Genomic DNA, 25,337 nt, shown 5'->3' on the forward strand with positions numbered 1-25,337 from the left:
CAGGATGCCAGGGTGGTGGGGAGAAGGGCTGCAATGGGGGTGATGGGCAGGAGGAATGTGTTGCTGGGATGTGGGCTGAAGCCTGGGGCACAGCCCTGTGTAGGTCGCGGCAGAGTTTGAATTTTATTCCAGGTCTGAAGGGAAGTCATTGGAGAGTTTCAAGGTGGGGAGCCATGTAATCTTACAGTTGTCCTTTGGTATCTGCCAGCTCTACATCTGTGAAAGCCAATCTTGGATAAAAGCTGTTTTTTTTTTTTTTTTAATCTGTGTCGGTACTGAACATGTAAACATTTTTTTGTAGTATTTCCTAAACATTATAACAGCTATTTATACAGAATGTATGTTGTATTAGGCATTACAAGTAATCTGAGATGATTTGAAGTATATGGGAGGATGTGCACAGGTTATATGCAAATACTGCACCATTTTATATGGGAGGCCTGGGCATGAGCATTTTGGTATCCACAGAGGTTCCTGAAACCAGTTTCTCTCAATTTCTGAGGGGCAGTTGTATTTTCAAAGGGTCATTCTAGTTGCTTGGAGTCCTGGGAGGAAACCCCTGCAGGATCCAGACAACAGACAGGTGGGAGCAGAGAGGAAAACTGGTCGGATGTATTATGTGTTTTGAAGGTAAAACCAGCAGAGGGTCAATAGTGAGTTGAATACTGGGTAAGGGAGAAAGAAGCATTAAGCACGAAGTCAAGGTTTTCTCTTAAACAGAGGAACAGACAGTGGTACCCTTTAAGGAGAAGGTGAGGAGTTGGGGAGGAGCAGAGCAGGTGTGGGGAGATCCAGGAGACATTGAGGACGTTTTTTCGATTGGAATCTTGTCAGATCTTTCAGGTGGACAAGTCAAGGAGACCCTGAGCTGCGTGACTTAGAGAAGTGGCTATTCTGGTCTGTATTGGTGAGTTGGCAGTGTGTTGGACAGCATTTAGTGTTGTGGCAATCATGAGATCACCTAGCAGGCTCAAGGCAGGGCAAAGGACCTAGGACTGAGCTGTGAGCTTCTCCACAGCTTGGTGTGATCTGAAAGAGGAGTCAGTGAGGGAGACAACCCTTTGCCTTGGTATTCCTGAAGCTACGTGTGCAGGGAAATAGTTGAAGGAGAAATGACTGACTTGATCTCACCTTCCATAAGGTCAGATAAGGTGGGATTAAAGACTAGCTCCAGCTTTGGCAAGAGGTAAGTAAGTATTGAGAACCTTGAGGAGTTGTAGGATCACCAGTCACTTGGGGGTTTACTTCTCATAGCATTTTGAAACTCCTGGGAAGTGGAGGAAATGATCATGCACTCATCAAGAAAAACAAAGATATCAATTAGGAAATTGGTGTGAGGTGGAATGGGGTGGTGTGGTAGAAAGGAGCAAGGGTGAGCCCAGAGGAGCATAAGCACCAGCAGCCTGCTGGCCTGTTGGTGGAGTGCAGCACCTAGGATGTACTCGATGAATATTTGAACCAGTGAGTGAGGAACAAATGAATGAATGAACTGAGCTTGGGATGGGGTCCTTCTCCTCACTACCTGCCATTTTGGTTTTGAACTCTCTGGACCCCAGTATTCTGCTTTATAAAATGCAGGGGTTGGGGTTTATAGACCACTGTGGGAACCAACCACTAGAAGCTGTGAACCACCCTCCAATATTCTGTGCAGAATATTGGGAGTATGTGCATTTTCTGAAAAATGATCTATGATCTGGAAGAGGCTGAGACCTCCTGGGGCTTTCATTAAAGGGCCTGCCTTCCCATTCCAGCCACCTGGGTCTAGTATTGAATAAAACGGCAGAAATAGCTTGAAGCTTGAGAATAAACTTTGGAAAGGTGAGAGTCATAGAGAAATCTAGCTCTGTTATTTATTGTGAGATACTAATAAATGGTAGTGCAATGCTGGTGTGGTATAAAGTAGTTAACAGAAAAACAGGAGGCAGCTTCATTTGCACAGATCATGATGTATTTTCCTTTTATATGGCAGATTCTACCTGGTTCAGAAACCTGTGTGGTGCATTTGGGTGGGCTCCATTCTCTTGGCCCAGAGAGCAGCTTAGCCCTAGTGGGTTCCTGCAGGTGGGAGACTGGGGTGCTTTTCTTCTGAGTGAGGTCATTGCTTAATGCAGGCTTATTTTAATTCGTTAGCTAGTAACCCAGCACCTCCTGAGCACATGTGTACTTTGTGCTACATGTAAGTACCCTGGGGAGGGGGCTCAACTCTGGCCAGTAGCTGGCCTGGGTAGCTTATGGCTGAGTTTGAATATAGTGCTGGAGGCCTGAGGTGGGGAGCGTACTTGGTGCTGGGCTTTGCTCTCCATGCCCCCATCTACACTGGAAACCTCTAATGCTCCTGGGGCACAAAGTCCTCTTACACACTGAGAGTGCCCTGAAATGAACTTGGGTGGGGGCAGGTGTGGCAGAATATAGAAGGAACAGGGTAGAGCTTGACTGCACAGTCTCTGTAGGACCTAGTCTGCCCTGAGGCCTTTATCTCTTCTCTGGATTGTGGGGCCATCTGGTGTTGGAAGAGTTTGTCATACATTCAGGAGTACAAGCCAGTTATCTGCAGAGCCTCCTTGTCCTTTTCCTGGGGTAGAAACCCCTGTCATCTGCAGGGTTAAGGATTTTTTTTTTTTTTCCCTACTGGAGATTGAACCACTCAGGGGCATTTTACCACTGAGCTATATCCCCAGCACTTTTTATTTTTTAATTTGAGATAGGGTCTCTTTAAGCTGGTTAGGGCCTTGCTGAATTGCTGAAGCTGGCCTTGAACTTGCCGATTCTTCTGCTTCAGCCTCCAGAGCTGCTAGGGTTATAGGTATGTGCCACCACGCCCAGAAGGGCCTAGGATCTTGGTTGGGAGCCAGGAGCATCCTGACTAGCATGTGGTCTTTGCTGTGAGAAGCATGTTTATGGTGCTGGCTTCTGATCTAACATTTCTTCTCTCTCTCTCCCCACTGTTCCTGCTCAGTTGGCTGGAGTTGTCTTCCTTGGAGTTGGACTCTGGGCATGGAGTGAAAAGGTAGGTAGAACCCTGAGTACCAGGAGACCAAAACTAGATTCATTCTGCTTGAATTATCCCCTCCTCCTGTCTGTTTCTTGACAAGGAACATTTCCTGTGCAAAGTAAAGATCCACAGAACCCTGAGGCTGGCTCTTCCTTGGGCAGTGCAGGGAGGGGTAGTCAGTGCTGGAACAGTTAGGTTTTGGGGGTTTTCTGAGCTTTGTGAATGTGGAGAAATTTCTGTTTGCAGCAGCCCGGAGTGGCCTTGGGCTTGCCTGCAGCTATGCCCAGAGTGGGCCTGGGGTTGCCTGCCTGACCCTGTATGCTTCTAGGGCAAGCGAGCAAGTCCCAAACACAGTTGTGTTTATTCCTGGAGCTCTTGTCCTCGCCTACAGAAGTCTTGAGAACAGGAGCAGGGCTTGGTTGCGTGCCTTCAGGCACCCTATGTGGTGGGAGCAGGCCTTTAGGTATCTTTGGACCTCTTTGCCAAGCCTGTGAGAGAGGTGAGAAAAAGAGACCAGTATGTAACGGTCTGCAAGGATAAAGAGCAGGTGGAGCTGTGGTGTTGTTGCTGGGGAGGTGAAGAGGGCGGAAATCCCTGCCAGGGCACCAAGGGAGGTAGAGAGAGAAGTTAGGTGAAAGAGCCCTCTGTTCCTTCAGTGGAAACTGCCTTTGTTTCCAGGAGGAGACAGGAGCACTTAGGTTTATGGGATTTCCTGCCATAGCCTTAGGAACTGGATGAGTCCTGCCCTTGGGTTTGGACACCTTCAGGGTAGCCTGTGAACCCTAACAGGGCAAGAACTACAGTGCAGTGTCCCTTTGCCCCACTGACCTGGAAGCCAGTGCAACCTGTGACTTGTAGTGCCACTGTGTGGCCACCTCTGGGACTGCAGCAGTTTGCTTAGCTAGCTGTCTGCACTAGGCTGAGCACCTGGTCTGGCTGTCCTCTTCTTCATTCTCCTTTGAATCTCACAGAATTGCTGTGTCATTGTGGGTCACACTAGCCACATATGACTATGTGTTTCTATTTAATTGAAATTAAACACAAATGAAAATTCTTAAGTGTCCCTAGCCACATTCCAAGCACCCAGAAACGGTTGTTACCAATTTGGACAGTGCAGGTACACAGCACCTCCACTATCACAGGTAATTCTGTAGGCAGCACTGCCATACCTCTTCCCTTGCTAGGTATATTTTCCACAGAATGTTCATTTTGAGGGTGCTTTGGACAGTCAGCCACAGCATTTTGCTTTCCAGTGGACCCGTCAGAGATACCCAATAGGCCATAAAGGAAGCCTTGGGTCTGCCTCCCAGGAACTGAGCTTCAGTGGAGACCAGGAGGTTGTGACCCTCCTGTGAGGGTCTCAGGACTGAAGTGGTCAAGAATCTGTTCGCCTGATGTGCCTCTCAGCGGGTAGTCAGGGCCATATTCTGCCTGGCTTTTAATGATAGGATTGAGCCCTGAGAGGCAGGTCTCTGGACAGCCCAGCTAGAGTCCCCTTGAGTCCCCTTCAAGGCTGATGCTATCCTTCTTTCTCTGCCTTTTTCAGGGTGTACTGTCTGACCTCACCAAAGTGACTCGGCTACATGGAATAGACCCCGTGGTACTGGTCCTGATGGTGGGCGTGGTGATGTTCACACTGGGGTTCGCTGGCTGTGTAGGGGCCCTACGGGAGAACATCTGCCTGCTCAAGTTTGTGAGTGGCCCCAGAGATGGGGGTGGGATGTAACAGAGGTAGGGGTAATGGGGGGTAGGGGTACTGGCTTAGCTAGGTCGGCCTATATGTTACCTGGTGTGAGTCACTTTGTACCCTGCTGCCTCATTGAGTGGTAAGATTTTAGGGAAAAAAAAATCCAGATGAGCTGGTTCCTTTCCCCGGGAGAAGTGGGGCTCCTCTGGTTTTCAGCTCCTGGTGGGAGGAAGTGCTTATAAGCAGCTCCACTCCCCCTCTTCGCGTTTTATCTCCTCTCCGAAGTTCTGGAGGAATTGTTTGTTTGCTACTCACCTTTGCCCTTCCTGGCTAAGATCAAAAGATGTTGTCAGTAACATTAAGAAATCATTTCCCTCCTCCAGGGCTGTGAATCTGTTGGATGTGCAATGTAGAATCTTTAATTTCCTGGTAGAACTGCCAGTTACAAAGAATTTAGTTTTATATTTAGATACAAATTAATTTTTAAATGCATTCAGTTAAAATTAAATAGCACCTGGTGGGGAAAACACATTAAGGTTTTTTACAATATATTATTTGTTGAGTTTATTAGGTCAAGCTTTCTCTTTCCTGGACTTAATTTAAAAAGCACAGCACATATTTTTTTTTTCTATTTTTTCCCTCTTAAAAATACTATGTTTAGTATCTTGCTTCCATGGGAACAGGGAGTACATTTGGAGGGCCTGTGTATATGCATGTTCCTATGCCTACATGCTGGTACTTCTCCATCTTGCTTTGAAAGGCTCCTCCAAATTTGTCAGTGGTGTTAAAGCTGTTTAGTGGTCTTTGTGTCTGTGAGAACACAGGCTTTACACACTGAAAGTCTCTGGTGACAGAGGTGGATATGAACCTATGGCTGCAGAGGGGCCTTGTAGAATGCCACCACTATTCGTGGCCTGTCACAGACATATCTCAGGAAGGGTCTGTATGTGACTATCATGCTCACATACAGAGTGGGTACTGATAACATTGGTGCCTCCAGAGTGGTAAGACTGCCAGGGAACTAGATGTCCTGTGTGAGTTACGTGACTGCAGACAAACTATGTACCTGAGTGAGCCTCACTTTCTTCATCCTTAAGGTTGGGGTGATAAATCCAATTTCTAGAAATTTGGATGATTGTGTATGTGTGGAGAGTGGTCAGGTAATGTCTGGGCCCAGACTTTGTCCCAGAGGAGCTGACAACCTTGTGGGTAGGACAGCCATTCACTCCCTATTACGGTTTCCTTCTTTCGAGGGAGGAGGGCTGCTTCATAACAGTGACTGGCACGTTGGCCTGGAGCCCTCTCATCTTTTTTCACTCATTCACTGTTAGCAGTGTTGCAGTGGATGACGTGGTTAGTGATCAACCATCCCCCTTTACGGGTGAGATGAAGCCCCCTGTTACTAACAGGTCAGCAGGATTCCCAGGCTGACCTGGGGTCTCCTGTGACAGCTCATGTTCTGCAGCAGGTAGTGGTTTTGGGTCAAATGGGTGTATAGAACCAGCCTGGTAGATGTGGTAACTCCTGCACTGCCCTTGTCTCCTTGCAGTTCTGTGGTGCCATCGTGCTCATCTTCTTCCTGGAGCTGGCTGTGGCTGTGCTGGCCTTCTTGTTCCAGGACTGGGTAAGGGATCGGTTCCGGGAGTTCTTTGAGAGCAACATCAGATCCTACCGGGACGACATCGACCTGCAGAACCTCATCGACTCCCTTCAGAAAGCTGTAAGCTCTGTCTCCTGGCGGGTTCCGTGGTAGCACCTGCACTTTCCTGCCTTAAGTCAAGTCTGTGCAGCTCGACAGTCAAGGCTAGGGGACACAAACCTTCTCTCCTTGCTGTGTTTCTGCCTGCAGCGTGGCAGGCAGTAGGGAGGTTGTGGAGTGTGTACTCTGCCTCTGGTCAGTTTGTCTCTGCCGTTCATGTGGCCCGGCTAGGCTCTGTCTTCCTGTGCCTCCCCACCCACTATTTGTATTGGGCAGGCAATTCCAACTGTACCAAGGCCACCCACTTCTAGAATATCAGCCCTCACTACCCTCCCCCTTTGTGGCTAAGGTCTCCCCAGCCTTGCCCAACAGCCACGCTGGCAGCCAGTTGTCCCTGGGACCTTGAGCCCTGTGGGTATTGGGGGCAGGGGAGGCAGAGCTCCTACTCCCTAAGCTCATGACTCACCACTTAAAGCTATTCCTGTCCCCTTCCTCTCTGGGACCTTTTCCCCTTCCTGTTTGAGAAGGGCAGAGCTGTCTAGAGGAAGCTTCCTCAGATGGAGGGGAATGTGACCTCTCTGGAGTATGTCCCCTGGGGTTTATCTAAGCAGTCCCACGCTGGGGCCATAAGTCCATCTGTCCCTGTACCCCTGGTGTACAGCTGCACCTGGAGGATTGGGCTCCAGCTGCTCCAGGCCCCCTGGGAGAAACCCCCTCCCTAGCCATGTTATCTTCTGTTTGATCTGTGCTCTGTCCGAAAGCCCACCTTCCTCAGGAAATTTTTATATGGAACACTTTAGTTCTGAGAAGAAAATAAACTCTAGAGAGCACTAAAAATAACTATGACCCACTCTTATTAACCAAAACTTGTTTACCCTTATTTCATGTATCATGGAATTTAGCCAAACCCATTTATGTGACCAAAGAGTCTACCTGAATTGTTGTCATTGACCTGTATGGTCTGTGAAAGCCACCAAATCCCTGCCATTATCCCATGCCCCTCACTGTTCTTTTTTCTGTTTGGTGCCACAGTCTCATTCTATGTTCACATGGTCTTGGGTTTGCTGGCTCCAGCATTACTTAAAACACATCATCTTTTCTCTGCTGCCTCCTTCTCTTTAAAAAAAAAAACAAGTTTTCCAGAGGGATTCAGTAGGTTATGGAGTTTTCTTGGGGTGAAATATTAGTTAATTATTAAATCATTAAGCAGCTGGCACAGTGGACAGGTGGGGATGGGAAAGACAGTATTTTACCTTAAAAGCAGGAAAACAAGTGGAAATCCCCATTGTCATTTGTTATGATTATGCCATAACCAAGTCGGCTTCAAGGGCAGGTGTGGAAATGCGATCTGCTGTCGTGTGGGGACACCGTTCACACTGGGTTTTACAGTTGTTAGACTGATGAGGATTCTTCTTTGCAGCTGTACCAGACAGTGGGGAGGGCAGAGGCCCTGGATGGGGCAGAGTTTCCTGTGTTGCCATTCACTCCAGTTGTAACTGTTGCTTTGGGAGTAGATATTCAGTGCTTTTATTTTATATATATATATTTTATTTGTTTGATTTTGATAAAGAAACAAAAAAGGCAACTAAAGCCAGAGTAGAACTATTCCCTATGCTGAGGCCAGGTGGTGCCCCTGAGTCAATCTGTGTTTGACAGAGATGTTGGGGCTGCTCTTGCCTTGATGGTAGTGGTAGCGGTGGCACTGGGGATTGAACCCAAGGGTGCTTTACCATTGAATTATGTCTCCATCTCTTTTAATTTTTTTTTCATTTTTGAGATTAAATTGCTCAGGCTGGCCTCAATCTTGCAATCCCCCTGCCTCAGCCTCCACTCACAGGAATTACAGGCATTTGCCATTGCACCCAGCTGCTGTTTCATTTTTAGAGGATTTCCTGGGTGGTATTGCTCAGCATCTCTGTATGTGTGGGAGATAGCAGGGTGGGCCTCAGTTTCTCTGTCTGATAGAAGGAACCATACTTATCCTGCCACATTAAGACTGACTCTGGGAGCATCTGATGATTCTTGGCTTTTGTGATTGTAGAACCAGTGCTGTGGAGCCTATGGCCCTGAAGACTGGGACCTTAACGTCTATTTCAACTGCAGTGGTGCCAGCTATAGTCGTGAGAAGTGTGGGGTTCCCTTCTCCTGCTGTGTGCCGGATCCTGCGGTGAGTTGACTTGCTCCTGGGCATGGCATGTGTTCCTCATATAGCCAGTAGTTTCTGGGAGTCTGCGCATGCCCTGAGCTGTTATTCTGCTGCACACTAGAGGAGCTGGGTGCATGCCCTTCACATCTGCCCCAAGGCCTTGCACCTCTGCAGTCCTGTTTAGATACATTCGGGGATTGTTCTCTCATGGCCCACCCTGGCACTGATGTACTGGGTAAAGCAGGAGGAAGCAATATTCACCCTCCCTTGAGGGGCTTTCACTTGGGGTGCCTGGACAAGATGCTGTGATGGTCATGAGCCCTTGATTGGCATCTTTATACCCTTTCTCAGGAGAAAAAAAACCCAGTTCTCAGAAGGTTACAGGAGCTTTGGGGAGCACATCACTGACAGGGGAACAGCATCTCTGTGGTGGAGAATTATTTTCTGTGGATTCTCCACTGTTTATTTTATTCTCAGTCTAAACCAGGTAATTGGGTTCAGAAACTGGGCTCACGGGATGACCTGTGAAGGAGCACTGAATTTTGTCTGAGCTGAACCTGTGCAGAACTGACCCTGTGCTAACTCTTAGTGCAGTTATGTAATGCCTGTTCTGGGCCATAGGGCTCCCAGCAGGCCGGCCATCACTTCTACTACATGAGCAGGTTCTCCAGCCCAGGAGAGGCTCAGATTTGCTGAGGTTGCACAGCTGATGTCTGAGGACTCTGAGGGTTACTATGAAATATACTAATATAGTAAATGTTGCATTTATCTAGTATAACTTTTGCTTCCTAGCACAAAGATTGGCAAATTGTGACCCAGGACCCAAATCTGGCTTGCTTTTTTATATGACTTGGGAGCCAAGAATGCTTTTAATTATTATTAAATGGTTGTTCATCTTCCCAGCACTATAACAAAATACCTGAGAAAATAACTTCCAAAGACGGAAGGTTTATGGGGCTGGGCTTAGCTCAATAGCAGAGCTCATGCTTAGTATGTGGGTTCAGTCTCCAGCAAAGCCACTTACCCCCCCAATCCCCCGCCAAAAAAAAAAAAAAAAAAAGAAGAAAGAAAAAGAAAAAGGTTTATTTTGGCTCATGGTTTTAGAGATTCCAGCCCATGATCAGACAGACCTATTACTTTCAGGCCTGACCGGCAATGACAGGGAATATATGTGGAAACAAACTGGTCACTTTGTGGCCAAGAAGCATAAGAGGAATGGGCCAAGTTCCCACAATCCCCTTCAAGGTCATATACCCCGTGACCTAAGGGCCTCCCATTAGGCCTCACCTCTTAAAGTTTTCATCTCCCACTAGCTCCACCCTGAGGACCAAACCTTTAACATAGGGAACTTGGGGGGGGGGGGGCATTGAATATCCAAGCTATAGCATGGTTGAAAAGAAAGGTAACATTTTGTGACATGTGGAAATTGTACAAAATTCAAATTCCGGGGTCCATCCTGAAATGCAGCCAGGCCTGTTTGTTTACATGTTGTCAGTGCCTGCTCTCTTGCTACTAAAGCAGAATTCTGTACTGTTCTGGAGACTGCATCTGAAATATTTACTCTCTGGTCCATAACAGAAACAGTTTACTGACCCCTGTCCTATCCTGGTTGGAGGATGTGGGCTGTAGTGGAATTTGCAAAGGTGTTTTCTGGTGTTGGGTTATAGCTTTTCTTGAACCTTTTACCACTGACTTCTCAAGAGGATAAAAGTGACTGATTTTTCTGATTATCTTATAGCAAAAAGTTGTGAACACGCAGTGTGGATACGATGTCAGGATTCAGGTGAGAACCCCAACATGCAGAACTTCAAGAGCTCCTTAGGGTGACAGTTTTTCAAGCTGTATTCCCTATAGTTTGACTTGCTGCTTTAGCAAAAGTGAAAATTGGAGTGGGAAAAGCAGGGGGAGATTAAGCTGAAAAGGTGACATCTAAACGGAGACAAGGCTGAGCAGGGGTTGGTGCCCCACACACTCCCTCCTGAGCTGGAGGCAGGATCCTTGGGAACAGTGACAGGTGGAGATTTCAAACCCTGTGACTACAGTCACAAAACAGAATCATTGCTGCATTAAAGAGTGGGATGGACATTTTGGGGAACAAAGTCTGTATTTTTAAGAGGCTCCTTGGAGCTATACAAGGTGTCTATTATAAAGGGGTTCTGGAGGAAGCTGTAGGAGTGTGTGGCTTGGTGCAGCTTCCTCAGGGAGACAGTGGCAGCAGGAAGGAGACTGACCTGGGGCAGGGGTGGGACTCATGATTACAGGATTTTCTTAAAGCCGCAGGGAGTAAGTTCTTACATGTGAAGAGGAACAAGACCACCCTGAAGATATAGGCAGAACCCTCCACCCTGACTCCATTTCTTGCTTTGGTGACTTTTGGTGATAGGAATGACTACTGTCCTCAAAGGAAGGGGTCTCAGGAATCTGCATGGGCATCTCCTGGGCATTAGAGATGTGTTCTGTGGCTTGGAAAACTTGGCATCCTTCAGTGATCGCCATTTCTCAGGGATGGGCTGCATGAGCTGAATGTTTGTTTTTCCCCAGAATTCATAGACTGAGACCTCATCCCCTGAGTCATGGATTTTTGAAGATGGGGCAGGGTGTTTGGGAGGGCATTAGGCCATGAGGTCAGGGACCTGAGGAGTGGGATTAGTATCCTTATAGAAGTAGTCCCAGAGGGCTTTTTCACCTCTTCTGCTGTGCAAGAAGACACCATCCATGGACCAGAAAGGAGCCCTCAGCACACACTGAATCTGTCTGTCTCCTTAGCTTGTAGATGTCGTCTTCTTCCTGAGTCTCTTCACGCCTCTACATGTCTCTGTACTAATCTTCTCTTGTAAGGACACCAGTTATTCTGGATTAGGGCCCACTTTAGTGACCTCATTTTAATTAAATTACCTCCGTAAAGGCACTCTCTTCAAATACAGTCATTCTGAGGTGCTGGAGGTTAAGGCTCTAATTTATGAATGCGGGGCACAGTTCAGACCCTAAGGCCTCTAAAATGAATTGTCTTCCATTATTATTGCCAAGAAGAAAGTTGATTGGGGAAGGGAACTGAAGCTGATTGCCATTTGTGAGGTTAATAAGGGTGTGTGTGTGCTGGGACAGGTCCTGGAGCTCTTACTGATGCTCCATTGAGGGTTGACATTGGAGGGTACTGGTTGGCTAAGGACCATTGCCTGCTGGCTCTGTCTCCTGGAGCTAGGCTTTCCTGTGGGAGACCGTCCCTTCCTTCTGCCCATCCTTTGAGAATGCCCCACACCTCATCTCCTAGTTTCTCCCTTTAAAGGTACATCTTCCTCCAGGGCTTCAGGCCCCCTCCTGTGTCTCCAGATGTGGGCATTGGAGGTGTGCTGAGTAAGTTGAATTGAATCTCCAGTAGCCCAAACAGAAATGGGATTACAGACCAGGCCAGCTGGCCTTTGGTAAACAGGTGACTTGATGGCAGCTTGACCCTGGAGGGATAGAGACCAAAACCAAGGGATATGTTTTTCCTGGAGAGTTCTGCCTGTCCTTCCCATGTGCTTCATCCTGTTCTGTGCTGGAGCTGAGCTTTTGGGGACCAGGGTGGGAACTCTGTGCCACAGGCTCAGGCCTCTGGGGTGCTTCCCTGCAGCTGAAGAGCAAGTGGGACGAGTTCATCTTCACCAAAGGCTGCATCCAGGCGCTGGAGGGCTGGCTTCCGAGGAACATTTACATCGTGGCTGGTGTTTTTATCGCCATCTCTCTGCTACAGGTGCGTTCCAGGGGCCTGCAGATGGGTGGGGGTTTTTTCATTTGAGGAAGTTAATGGGGGCCATTAACTGAGAATGCTTGTCCAGCTTGTGTATGGTGTGAAGGAACCTGACAGAAGAAATTAGATGTTTAAAGCTGAGTGTGTGGGGCCGGGGAGGGAGATGGAGAGAGGGAGGGGGAGAGAGAGAGAGAGAGAGAGAGAGAGAGAGAGAGTGTATGTGTGTGTGTGTGTGTGTGTGTAATGTATATGTGTGTTGTGTGGGCTAGACCCAGGACAGACTGATTCCTGTCTCCCTATGGTCTACTACCTAAAGGAAGCCTCTCTGTCGTAACAATGTAAGAGGTACTGTACAGAATGGCAGTGGAGTGAGACCCTAGTAGATTGTATAAGGGTATCTGGTTGGGACTGGAGTCACCTGCTTTGAGAGTCTTCCCTGCTGCAAGTGGATGCACATGGCAGGATTTAAGATGTCAGAGCTGCTTAATGGAAGGTGATATTGTTGATCACCTGGGGCTTGAAGGAGGACTGAGGCTCAGGTCAATGTAGTCACCTAAGGATCTCTTCCTCCCTGTCCCTAGCACCTGGGCACCCAGGCCTCTTCCTGTTAACATGAGCCCATCTTGGCTCCTGCCCTTTGCAGATGCTTGTTCACCTGAACAGTTGGAAGGATGTTGGTGGTGAGGGGGCAACAGGGCCTGGGGTGAGTGGACCCGCCAGTATCTCCTAGAAGGGAAGTCAGTAATTGAGTGGTCTCAGAGGAATGAACATTTCTAGTGCTGCACAGAGCTCGTGAGGAGATGCTGGCAGTCTCTGAGCAGCTTCTGGGAGAGTGGGTGGTGTGCATGTGAGCACACCAACCCTGCCTTGAAGAGGATGACTGCGGTGGGTCCAGCCATTTGCATGCACCTTTCTCCTTCACTCAGCAGTGTGTACTTAGTGACTGCAGAGGAAGACAGAGAAGCATGTAGACAAGGAAAGAAATAGCCTTGCAAAGCAGGCAGGGGAGTCAATTACGAACCACAGGCAGAACTTAAAAGGGGAAATAAAAATCAAGAGCACTCCTGAAGGTTACCAAGTTCACTTTGGTCTGTTCATGTAGGAAAATTTCAGCCGAGCCTCATGATTGCCCAGTTCTCCAAGGACAGGACGTGTTGACATCAGCACAGCCAGCATCATTAATTACCTTGGTTTTATGATGGAATCCAAGTTTATAGGAAACATTTGAGATTTGTTATTTTGGGGATCAACATGATAGAATGGCCTTGTTAATTTTGGTTTCGATCTGGGTACACGTGTCCTGCCTATGGCATGTGCTGTGCTCACTTGTGTTAGAGGCAGGACCAAGTGTCTTTTTTTTAGTCCATGGTTCCTGCTTGTTCTTGCCTCTTCTGGGCTCAAGAGACACAGCAGACTGCACTTTCTACCTGTGGGTCAGTTGTACTTTGCCCCTTGCCTGAGCGTTTTTCTCAGTGTATCCCTACCCTGGCAGAGTAGACCAAGGGAGCAGTGTGCAGTGGGGTGTCCACCGGTCTGCTCTCTGCTCCCCGCCCTCCTCCTTTGGTTGCTAATGCTAAAGGCCACTGACTGCTGGCTTTGGTTTCAGATATTTGGCATCTTCCTGGCAAGGACCCTGATCTCAGACATCGAGGCGGTGAAGGCTGGCCATTACTTCTGAGGAGCAGAGGCGAGCAAGTGCAGCTGAGCCACATTGTGGAGGCCAGAACCCTTCACTGTCATCAACCTTATATCCAGTGGGAGAGAAGCTGGCACAACCACCCGGAGCCAGCGCCCTTTCTTCAGCATCAGTGTGATATGAACTCTATTTCTCCTTGCTGGTGCTGAAGGCCCAGGGCTCCTTTTTACCTGCAAGACTTGAGCCTGCATCCCTGCTGGGACTTCCTAGAGGCAGAAGTGTCTCTACATGGGGCAGTGGCCCCGAGGGACAGACTGGGCTTCTGTGGCTGTAAGGAGTGCCTGTCTTGGCCCTCTTGGAGACCGAGAGCCTCTGCAGACACCTGCTTCTCACTGCAGGCTTTGGGTCATGGGTGCTAGCCTGATGGACAGCCACATCTTAGGGTGGGACATGGGTAAAGGGACAGCAGGTGAACACAGAGCTTCTCTCTCCACCAAGTCCAGCAGTGCAGTGGCCTGCTCCTAGCTGGGGAAGGGGAGGGGCTCAAGTGGATCTGTGTATGCTAGTGGGATCGTGGTGGGTTAGGATCATTTGCAGGACCCTCAGCCATGTCCAAGTGTAGTAAGCCTGAGCCAGGGCATGACTGGTGCCACGAAATGCCTCGGCGGCTACCCGCCAAGCCCCACTGCCATTTTCCAGGACAGGAACTGCCTCTGGTTTCAACAGCATTAAGCCCTGGTTGCTGGGGAAGCGGGGGTGGCCCATTCCCCACTGAGAGCCGGCTCTCGTTTTCTTAAAGTGTGTAAATAGTTTATTTATAGGGGTAAGAATGTTTTCACACCATGTCTTCATTTCCTCTTCCTTTCCTCCGGCATTCTCCTCTCAGCAGCCTTACACAGTGTCTAGAACTAAATGCTGTCCCTTTCAGTTCTCCTGAATGTCTCCAGAACCAACCACAGCAGCCTGTCCTTTCCATCTACTGTGTTCCTGCATTCCCCTTCCTCCATACACTGCCCCCGAGACACACCCCACCTCCCAGTTTGGCCTCACTGTCTTCCAGTCTTGGTGCTACTAAAGCTGTCACCCGAACTTGAATCCTGCCCCTCCTTCCCCATGGCCTGCCCAGGGTGCCCCAGCCCCCCACATAGGCAGCCAAAAACCTTTTGGGCAGAACTTCTGGTCGAAGCTATACGCCAAAGGCTGGCTGGCCTGACATCTGTCCCTGGAGAGAGCTGCTGTCCTGCAGCCAGGCCTTTGCTGAGCTGTGCACCCCAGGCCACAGCTGCTTAGAATCTTGGGACATTTTATTTCTTACTTTCGTGGTGATTCCCCACCAGGATATGTGTGGTCACTGTGCCCACCCTTCCTGTTGGGGCTCTTCTGGAGCTTGCTCTTGGCAATGGCTCTTCTGGAGCTTGCTCTTGGCAATGAAGTTTATTGTATGTGCTGAAAAACCCTTGGAGTAGTTGGGGCATTGTCCATCTTTGGCTGGGCTACTTTCTAATGCTTCTCTGTAGCTTGTACCAGTTCTGTCCTTACTGTTCAGGGATCGAGTGCTACCTTCATTCACTTGCAGAAGTGTACATTCTAGTGTGGTGTATACTGGTTATGCTGGTGGGTGTTTGTTGATGATGATGATGATGATGATATTTTTGTTTTGTTTTGTTTTGTTTTTTACCATTCTCTGTAGACTAGAGGAAGAATGCTTGTGTTTTTAGAAAGTGTGTTGCTTCTCTTTGACTGCCAAACTCTTTTATGGAATATATCTTTATATTAATGCTGCTGTTTTGGTTGTTTTTATTTGGGGTCACTACCAAAATGGTTTTAAATACACAGTATAAATTTGGCTGCAGGGGGAACGAGCAGGATCAAGTGTAACTAGAGGTATAGTAGTGCAGATTGGCATGTTCCAACATGGATTTCAGTTATCCTTCAAACAAGGCTACAACTGGAACTGGTTGACTTGTGGTATAGCCACACGTGTGTAGGCAGGAGCGGAAGAACTTTAACCCTCAGGCCCATAGGAAACATTATTTTAGGTGATTCCTTTTCAAACCCTGACAATACTGTTTACCCAAGCAAAAAAAGCTTGGGGACTATGGGTTAGTATCTGGGCATTGTTGCTACGTGAACCATGTATCCTGAACTTGTTGGCCTCTGTGTCATTGGGGGAGGTGGGAGGGTGTCAGGGGCTGTGTCTACCTCAGGGAGCCTTCCACCCAACCTCCCTGCCAGTGTGTTGGTGGCCATAGACCCTGCTTGCCAGAGTGTTGGTTCTAAAGGCTTCAGACAGCTCCTGCGGTCCCATCTATTCATGTAATCCTATTGCATGGATCCCTTGGAATCCTCCTAGGTACCACACTCCAATTCAGGAGGAATTCTAGCCATGACTTCCAGAATTTTGTTTCTCAATTAGTTCATAAAATGTTCAGGCCATCTCATTTAACTCTTGAGTCGTTGGTTGAAGAAAGAAAACAAATCAAGGATTGATTAGGGAGCCCCTGACTTGAAGCTCAGACACCCTACCTTGGCCTGCCCTGTACCCTCACCTTCCCTGTTCTCTCAGGCTGCACAGAGGCCAATGTGCCACCTCTGCACTCTCCTTAAAGCTTTGTCCTCCTTAGAGCTCACTTTTTTAACTTTTTACTTTTTTTACTTTTTTTTTTTGGCAAGCACTCCACCACTGAGCCACACCTCCAGTTCTGCCACTCACTTCAAAGTCTCCAGGTTTCTCCTGTCCTTCCTGTGACCCTCCTCCTACCTCCTCTCAGGACTCCGCCCTGCTTTTTCCCCACCCCTCTTCCTGTTGCTGCCTTTTCTCCTCCTCCTACAGACTTGCTGAGGCCCCATTGCTTTCCTTTCCCACTTTCCTTCCCTGGCAGCTTCTTCCCTGGCCACTCTCTGCCTTTCTCATCCCCACCAGTACTCTCCTTTTGGCTGGTTGTCAAACCAGGACAACCAACTCTTCAAAAGCCTCTGCTTCTGAGGTCCAGGTGTGCTACTTCTAACCCTCTTCCATCTGTCCCTCTCAGGCCTCAGCTTTGTCTGCCCCAACCTCCTCAGTGGTCTCCAGGACCTTCCCATTGCTCACAGGTCAGGGCCCTGGGTCAGGCAGGAAAAGCATCTGCATTGCTTCACAAGCCCAGGCACCTGGTGTCCCCACACGAATAACAATAAAAATTAATGGACATAGTACAGTATGTTTCAGCTTAAGAATTAATAACTCATTCAAGCACCAGAACAGGTCTGAGGAAGCCATTTTCATGCATAAAACATGTACCTCAGAGGAAGGTAGGTTACCTCCAAGGATTGAGAAAGGTCTGGTTTAACTCTGGAAGCCTGTCCCTAGAACCTCACCTTTCAGCTAAAGCAGGAGGCCAGGAGGTAACCTGCCAGCTCTGAATTTCAAATCTAATTGGCTCCTGCTGAACAGAACCAGTCCCAGAAGATCCTCCAGGTCACTGGGCTCAGGATCTATAGGCATTTGGGAAAAGTGGGGAAATGGTGACCTCCCCTCCCCGTCCACATGATGACTTCCTGGACTTGAGTGCCCAGTTTGATTTTGGGGCCTTTGGGAAAGTAGGGCATTGTTTCTAAGCACAGCCCTATGCTGGGCTGTAGGCCTTGGTATCACACAGTAGGCTCAGTTTGCTGCAAGGCCCAAGCTGTGCTATGTTCAGTCCACAAACCGATTGCTCCCTGGCTCTGTGTGAGGTGCTTATCTTAAAGCCAAGTTGCTGGGGATGGGGTGGGGACAAAGCTTCCCCGCACTCAACAAGCTTATGGAGGCTGGGCATTGTGGGGTGAGAGGTAGCCTTCTCTCAAGGAAGTGCTGAGCAGAAGCCACAGAGGGCGGGCCTCTGTCCAGCAGGAGGGTCCACATGATGACTTCCTGGCCAGCAACCTCAGAAGTATGGTCTGCAGAGAATGGGGAGAGCTATCTCAATGGCCCAGCACCTGAGGTTCCCGCTGTCATGGGAAAGTCCCTACCCAGATGTCAGTTGTGTCAGCACTGGCCCCCACTAGCTGAAAACCCTCAGGTCCACCAGGTGAGAAGGGAGGAGGAACAGTACTTCATGTGGGCCTTTGCTCCAGTGTCAGTGTGTTTGTGTCTCCAGGGCTACAAAGCTTTAGCTCATCAGCCCCATGATAGATCTTGGTAGAGGTGCTTCTATCTGATCATGTCCAAAGGATCTTTGGGCTTCCAGGTCAGACTGGGCCACCTGCAGGCTGTTCTCATTTACCTGGGTGCTCTCCAAAGGCCCAGAGAACTACATACTTTTAGGGCATTTTGAACTTTCTTACAAAGTCACAATTAACTGGCCTTTCCTCCTCAAAAGCTATGTTAAAATCAAATTTATTCTCAGAATGATTTGGGGGGCTTTAAGGAGCCTCAGAAATGTCACATGTAGAACTGGGGCTATTGTGGAACCTTAGGAGAAAGAAAAAAAAAGCTAAGGATACATTTAAGTGGAAACTGTTCTAGGGGTTCTGTGGGGTCCCAGCTCTGAAGAGGGCAGAGTAAAAATTCCTTACAAAGGTTGGAGGTGATTATTTCTTCACTTGCCTCCCCCACCCCCTGTGTTCTGTGTCCTGTATTTCAGCAGGGCTTTCAAAAGCATCACTTTAATAACTACCAAAATAAATTACCACCTTGGACTGTAATTTTGTCACCTCAAGCAACTTTTAAATGTGTCTTTTAAAATATAAGTAAAAGCAATCTAAATAGAGTGTAAAGTGATTTTTTTTTTCTTCTGTTGCCAGAGGCAACCATAATGAAGTCTCCTTCCAGCAAGTGTCTTCAGATCTTTACACAAATGGCAATCATTTTACATGGTATCCCATGATTAGTTTTACTTAATATACTGATCTGTGGTGCATTTGCATGGTCACACTGTCCATTGTGGGGCCATGCCACCAGCAAATGAACCTTGCCCTCAGTAAAGGGGAGTATGTTTACAGACATAGGTAACAGAAAACCCAGTTCAGACTGGCCTGCACAATGAGGGGAGGGTTTTGGCTCCTGAAACTGGAAAGTCCAGAAGTGGGGTGAGTTTCAGGGCTGGTTTGATCCAGTGGCTCAGCAATGTCAACAGGATCTGGTTTCCTTTCTCTCTGCTCTGCCTTCCATGGTATCCCCATCTTCTGGGGCTGAGGGAGGAATCATTCCACCTGGGACAAGCTCCTGTGATGGATGCAGCATGTGATAAAGCCACTGGGGGAAGGGAGGCCCTCCTGCTTGTTCATTTCACTTAAACCACATGGCAGGATGTGGTTTAAGCAGAGTCCTGTAGGATGGGGGATGGATGCGAGATGCTAACAATCCCCCCCACCCCCACCCCTGCATTGCTGTGGGCGAACATTAGGGTAGCTTGCAGGGTTTTGTTCTAACAAGGGGTTGAAAAAAAAGCATGTGTGTTTGGTTAATGGAATTACTTCTTAGTAGGATTTGTAACATGTTTAAGGGAATTCTCCAGAGGGTTGGCTTACATTGGGTTGGGATGTGCCTCTTCTGCCAGGTCATTGCTGGTGTATGGGAAAGTGTCCTAAACCTCTCCTCCCTTTTTGGTAGGCAATAATCCCTCTCTTGGACCTTTCAAGGATTAAATGAGATGTGGTGGGTAAAACATTAGTTAGTATGGTAACCCCCAAATTATTGCTAATGTAGTTGCTTATGTGGTTTGGAGATTAAGGGGATTTGATCTGTAGCTTTTTGTCCCCACCTGCTGAGCTGCCTGGGTTACATGTCATACAGCTCAAGTTCTGAGCCCAGTGAAATGAGTAAGATGTAATATTCATTCCTCCGCCCTTTTCGGCACAAGGCTTCCGGGTTTGTAGGGAGCCTCAGGCATTTGGAGTTCAAGATCTGTTTGCTTTATGTCCCTTTGGGATATGGAGGTGAGAGGGGGCTGCTTCCTACCTGGAACATGGATCCTGCTAGAAACCTACACAACCAAAGAAGTTGCCCCTCAGGCCCCACAAAGCAGCAGGGGGCCCTCACCTGTCAGGGGTTCTAGGACTGCTATTGACCCTCAGGGGCACAGGAGGGATGGTCCACAGGGAGAAAGAGCTTGGAATGGGACAGAGGTGAGCTGGAATAGCAGGGCCTGGTGTGTAATGATGTGCTCTGAAAACTTCAGAACATCTCATTGGTTGGTTGGTGGACCCCATCTGGTCCCCTGCTCCTGGTAAGAACAGAGGCCTGGAGAAGTGCTAGGACCTGCTGGAGGAGGCCAAGTGCCCTCACCTGATCAGGTGTAGGAAGCCTGGGATCATGCTTGGCTCTTTAAGAGCCAGGGGACCTATGTGAGATAGGTGCACAGGCCCTACTGTGCTTGCCAGGAAGCCCTGAGAAAAACTTGGGTGTCTGAAAACTGTGGGAATGTCAGGAAAAGTCAGGTAGAGTGTGGCAGTTGTCACCACCAGGGCTGGTGTCTTCCTCTTCTCTCCCTAAGGTGGCCATTTCAGCCTTACTGTGCCTTTGCAAGGAGGTCAGGGTGACAGGTTTGCAGATCCTTTGGGCACAAACAGTCATTCAGCTATCAGCTATTGTGTTTACTTTTAGATTTGATTTTGTTTTGTTTTTTTTTTTTTTTTTTCCTGAAATCAGTACAGATGTAGTTTAATATGGGAAGACTTGGAGTGGTCTCTGGGAGGTACTGAGTACCCTGTCTCTAAAGGAATGCAAAACTTATCTGGGATAATATGGATAGGACAGGCAGCATGTGAGTTTTGTGCTTCATGGACTGACAGCAACTCCTTCCATCTATTGATTAAAAAGGAGGGGGGGGGATAGGTTGTAGATCAGTGGTAGAACGCTTGTCTAGCACATGTGAGACACTGGGTCCAATCCTCAGCACATTAAATAAATAAATAATATAAAAGTATTGTTTCCATCTACAACTAAAAAATGTTTTTTTTTTTTAAAGCATGAACCTGTCAAGGTTTTAATTCATTAAATAAGGGAGTTGGTAAGATTAACAATTCAAAGGAGGAATCACAATGAATCATAAATCCATATGTAGTAAAAGTGTTGAAATTGTCTTTTTTTTTTCAGGAAAGGAAGCAGTTGAATCTCTTCGGGAGATATGTACATCTATTGACAATAACTCTGCAACATAAAGAGTTGTAGAATAGCTCAAAGGCAATGAAGATCTAGAATCGAGATCAGATAAATGGGAAAGTGTGCCCCAAACAATGCATAGGTTTCCACTGAAGACACTCAGAATGTTTTTTACTTATTCCCAATTTCCTTCTACCTCTTGTCCCTCTAGAGCTTACTTTTAAAATAGAACCAGGCAGGTCAGTAGCTCACAGTGATAAGAGGTGCTTGAGGATTAGAATACCTAGCTGCCCCAGCCAAGGGCCAACCACTATGGGAAGCATCCTGGGGGTTCTTTCAGCATGAATGGCTGGCTCAGGCCATGTCTGCCACCTGCAAAGCTCATGTCTGCAAATCTGCTAATTTTTTTGTTTAAACGAAAGAGGGGAAAACCCAACTTTTTATTTTCTTTTTTAAATAAAAAGATGGGGTCTTGCTTTGTTGCCCAAGGCTGGCCTCAAACCCTGGGCTCAAGTGATATTCCTCCATCAGCTCATGAATAGTTGGGACTACAAAGTTTGAGCCACTGTGCCCAGCTGCAAACCTGATTTACATTTGCTTCTTGACCCACTGCTGCAGACACCTCAATTGCTGCATTCCGAATTGCTTAACATGTTTTCTCTTCCCCCAAGCCTACATTGCACCCACACTGCAACCAGCCCTTGTCCTCTGTATCTCAGCCGAGCACCCCACCATTTATCAGTGACCAAATGCAGGAATATGGTATCACCTGGGCTATGACAATGAAATTGACTCCTCTGTAGTCAGTAGGCATCTATCCTAAAAGTTAAACACCATCTAGCCAAGTGATGCTGAATGCTTCACTCCCTGGAGTATCCACCATGACAGATTTCAGTATCATTTACCCCCTTTTTTGTCTGAATGATTCCTGAGACTCCCCTTGTTTGTAATGCATGCATATAGGTGCATTTGATTTTTGTTTTCTTATTTATTTAAGTATTAGGGATGGAATCCAGGAGTGCTGTACCACTGAGCTACATCCCCAGCCCTTCTTATTTTGAGACAGGGTTTTGCTGAAATTGTTGAGGCTGGCCTTACACTTGGGGTCCTCCTGCCTCTGCCCAAGAAGCTGAGATTGCAGGTGTGTGCCACCATGCCCAGAACAAAGTAAAGTGTGTTTACTTTTCTCTCGGAATCTTGAAGAGATTCCTGAAAGATATAGGGGTGAGAAGACTTTGGTCATGTAGAAGGAAACCTGTGATGGATGTTTTAAATAATAGGAGTGTGGGGGTCCCCAGGCCCTAGCTGCTGAATTCTCCCCTCTTTCCTCCCTGAAAAACAGTTCTTAGAACTGGCAAATACATGAATTTTAATGTCACAATTTTGATCTTTTTAAAAAATTCCTACAACCTCCCTGTGTTTGTCAGTTTCTATCACTAAAGTGAAATACTTGAGATAAGTGACTTATAAAGAGAAAATGTTTATTTTGGCTTACATTTTGGAGGCTTCCAGTTCAAGATTAATTGGTCCATTACTTTGAGCCTTTAGAGAGGTAGAATATCACAGCAGGAGTCTTGGCAGAGCAAAACTGCTCACCCCATGGCCAAAAAGGAAAAGAAAGAAGATGAGGCTGGGGTCTCACAGTCCCCCTTGGAGGGTCATCCCCAATGACCTGAGGATCTCTCATAGGGTCTCCCCTCCTTTGAAGGCCCACAGCACCTCCCAATAACACCATCTTTGGGACCAACGACTTGGTGTATGTGGGAGTTGTGGTTCTGGGGATGGAACCCTGGGCCTCTACCCAAGTGTTCTACCACTGAACCACACTCCCAGCCCCAGGAACATGCCTTTAACACATGGACTTTTGGGGACATTCAACATCCAAACTAAGCATCCTATCCCCTTACCTTAAGGTCATACCAGGATAGGTGCCAGCCACAGCCTTGAGGAAGCAATATGGGTGAATGTTCACTGTGGTCTTCAGGAGTAAGGTTGAAACTGGGGCATGTAGGTCCATAAGCCTTTTTTCTGCTATGAAAATGCAACAGTCTGATGATGACCTCAGAAAATCTGCAGTGGGGCCAAGGCTGCAGGTGGGGGCTGGGAGAGAACTATTTTCTCCATTATAGTTAAGAGGAAACAGACTCAGACCAAGGAACTTGCCAGATGGCTGGGAAGTAACATAGCTGAGATTACAGCTAGGATTCCCACTTTAAGGACTCTTGTCCCTCCCTCTGATGACACTAATTCACAGGACACAAGTGTGTGTGCAGTTATGGGCAGATGTGTGTACTCATGTAGTACAGTGCAAAAGCCAGGAACTACAATCCTTTTCTTTAGAAAAATGGAAATAGTACAATCATTCCAACACTAGCTTATGAGTTAGGGCAGTGGTTCTCAAAGTATGATCCCCAGGTCAGCAATTACAGCATCACCACCAGATCTTCTCAAAATGCAGCTTCTATGCACCGCCCTTCCCCAAGTATATGGAGTCAGATACTCTGGGAGAGGGCCAGTGTTCTGTTTCAATCAGCTCTTAAGTGACTTTAATGCATACTAAAGTTTGAGAACTGTTTTATAAGGGAAGAATCAGAATAGAGTAACCACTGTAACAACATCCCCTGAATTTTGGTGACTTTGAAAAAGAAACGCTTGTTTCTTGTGTATGTCACATTCCCTAGTGGCTTCTGGGGGTTAGGGTGGGGAATACTATGCTCCATACAGCCTCTCAGGGATCCAGTCTCTTTCAGTCTTATGGCTGTATCTCCTAGAGCCCCTTGGAGTTGTCTCTAGTCAAATGGTGGCTGAGGCAAGGGTGAGGACCAGGGAGGAGGATCTTGGGAGCTAGACCCAGATGGGAGTATATTGTGTTCACATTCCATTGGCCAGAACTTGAGCCAGTTAACTACAGGAGCCTGGCAGAGATCGAGGAGTAAGAAGGGAGGTCAGACATTGGACACCAATGTTCTGTGCCCCAAGTCACAGTTTAGGGGAAATAAAGATGAACTGGATTTTCTGACTTCCTAAATCCCTTTTTGTAGGAATTTGGGGCTCAGATTGGGGTTGGGGCTGGTTTGCCTGACAGCCTCTGTTCAGCCTTCTCTGCTCTACAGAGTGCTCTGAAAGCAGTGAGCTTCTCAAATTCTGGGCAGGAGAGTGGGCTGTGTCCAGACTGGAGGGCAGACAGCACACTGGACTGTCCAGTCTAGAACAAGAGTGGAGCATGGGAGGGCAGGAGCCATTCTTGGCTAGGTGAGACCTGCCTTTAGTCCTGAACTTCTTGTTAGCAGCTGTGCGACCTGAGTCTTGGTTTCCTCAAATATAAACTTGAGATAATAAAATTGCTAGTTTCATAATCTTGTTCTGAGAATTAAATGAGGAATTTAAAAAGGAAGCCCCTGGCACAGACCCTTCTGCTACACAGACATAATGTTGATAGTTCTTCCCTGGCTGTTCCACTGAGCAGGACATGGGGGATGGGGGCCACTGGGCTCTCCTGGTGCCTTGGAACCTGGCAGCAGGGGCTCACTCCAGTTCTCAGCCACTTGCAGGACAAGGATGGCTTCTCACTACTGGTCAGGATGGCTAGCGCTGGGCTTGAGGTTTGTATGTGACTTGCCTGCAGCTGAGTGGGGCAGCAGGGAGGGCTAGCAGACTGCTTCATTTTTACTAGGACCCAAGGGACCAGGGCAGCCTTGGTGGGAGGCTGTTCATAGTGTTGGCCATCTAGAGCAGCAGAGTTCCAGCTTGCCCTTGGAATTCACAAGTATGCACTAAGACTTGGTGTCTGGTAAACCAGTGCTGAGTGGCCTCTGGAGAGGGATCAGGTGAACAGTGTTTTCTTATGAGGAGGATGAGGTTTCCAGGACAGATTTATGGGGCAAGGATGCAGGCCAGTGTTGGTCCTTTGTCTGGGTCAGCTGGTGGTGGAAAGGTGGCAGCCATCTCAATGCTCTCTCCACCCTGTGGACCCAGAGCTTCCTACTCCATTAGCCTGTGAATAGAAGATTTAGCTTCTCTAGAAACTGTCCCTTTATTGTGTCACAGCTTCTGTCCATGAAGCAAAGAAGGAAGACCTGGGACACTGCATAGCTCTAAGAGCGTACATTGAACAATCATGTAGAAGTCTTGGAGTTTTGCTCACCATAGAAAACTGGTGACATCCAAGTATGGAGGCGATGGCTGGATTTGGGGGCCTGAGAAGACTTCTTGTGGGAATCAGGCCATCAAAAGGGCCCAGGTTCTTCCCCTTTGTGGTCTCATGTCCTGCCCATCTCTGTAGCATCCATGACAAGACAAATGGAGACAGAGGCAAACCACTGGGGTGGTCAGGAGACACTGGCTGCAGTAGTCTAAAAATTTACCTCCAGGTTAAGCAAAATGG

The 25,337-nt window shown here is 47.8% G+C and overlaps 1 protein-coding gene across 2 annotated transcripts in view; it reads left to right on the forward strand.

The window, feature by feature from the left end:
- The window catches only part of TSPAN14 (tetraspanin 14), a 55,552-nt gene extending 40,259 nt beyond the window's left edge, over nt 1-15,293 (forward strand). Inside the window, exons 3-9 of one of the 2 annotated variants that reach the window (XM_081266944.1) lie at nt 2,957-3,007; nt 4,539-4,685; nt 6,229-6,399; nt 8,420-8,545; nt 10,263-10,307; nt 12,138-12,257; nt 13,861-15,293. In XM_081266944.1, coding sequence (XP_081123070.1) covers nt 2,957-3,007; nt 4,539-4,685; nt 6,229-6,399; nt 8,420-8,545; nt 10,263-10,307; nt 12,138-12,257; nt 13,861-13,932 — 732 coding nt within the window. In that variant the 3' untranslated portion in view covers nt 13,933-15,293. The remainder of the gene's footprint in view (nt 1-2,956; nt 3,008-4,538; nt 4,686-6,228; nt 6,400-8,419; nt 8,546-10,262; nt 10,308-12,137; nt 12,258-13,860) is intronic. The other variant, XM_081266945.1, reaches the window with a different exon arrangement.
- The last annotated feature ends 10,044 nt before the right edge of the window (nt 15,294-25,337 follow it).

Source organism: Spermophilus citellus (assembly GCF_964194105.1).
Source record: "Spermophilus citellus genome assembly, chromosome: 15".
Lineage (NCBI taxonomy): Eukaryota > Metazoa > Chordata > Mammalia > Rodentia > Sciuridae > Spermophilus > Spermophilus citellus.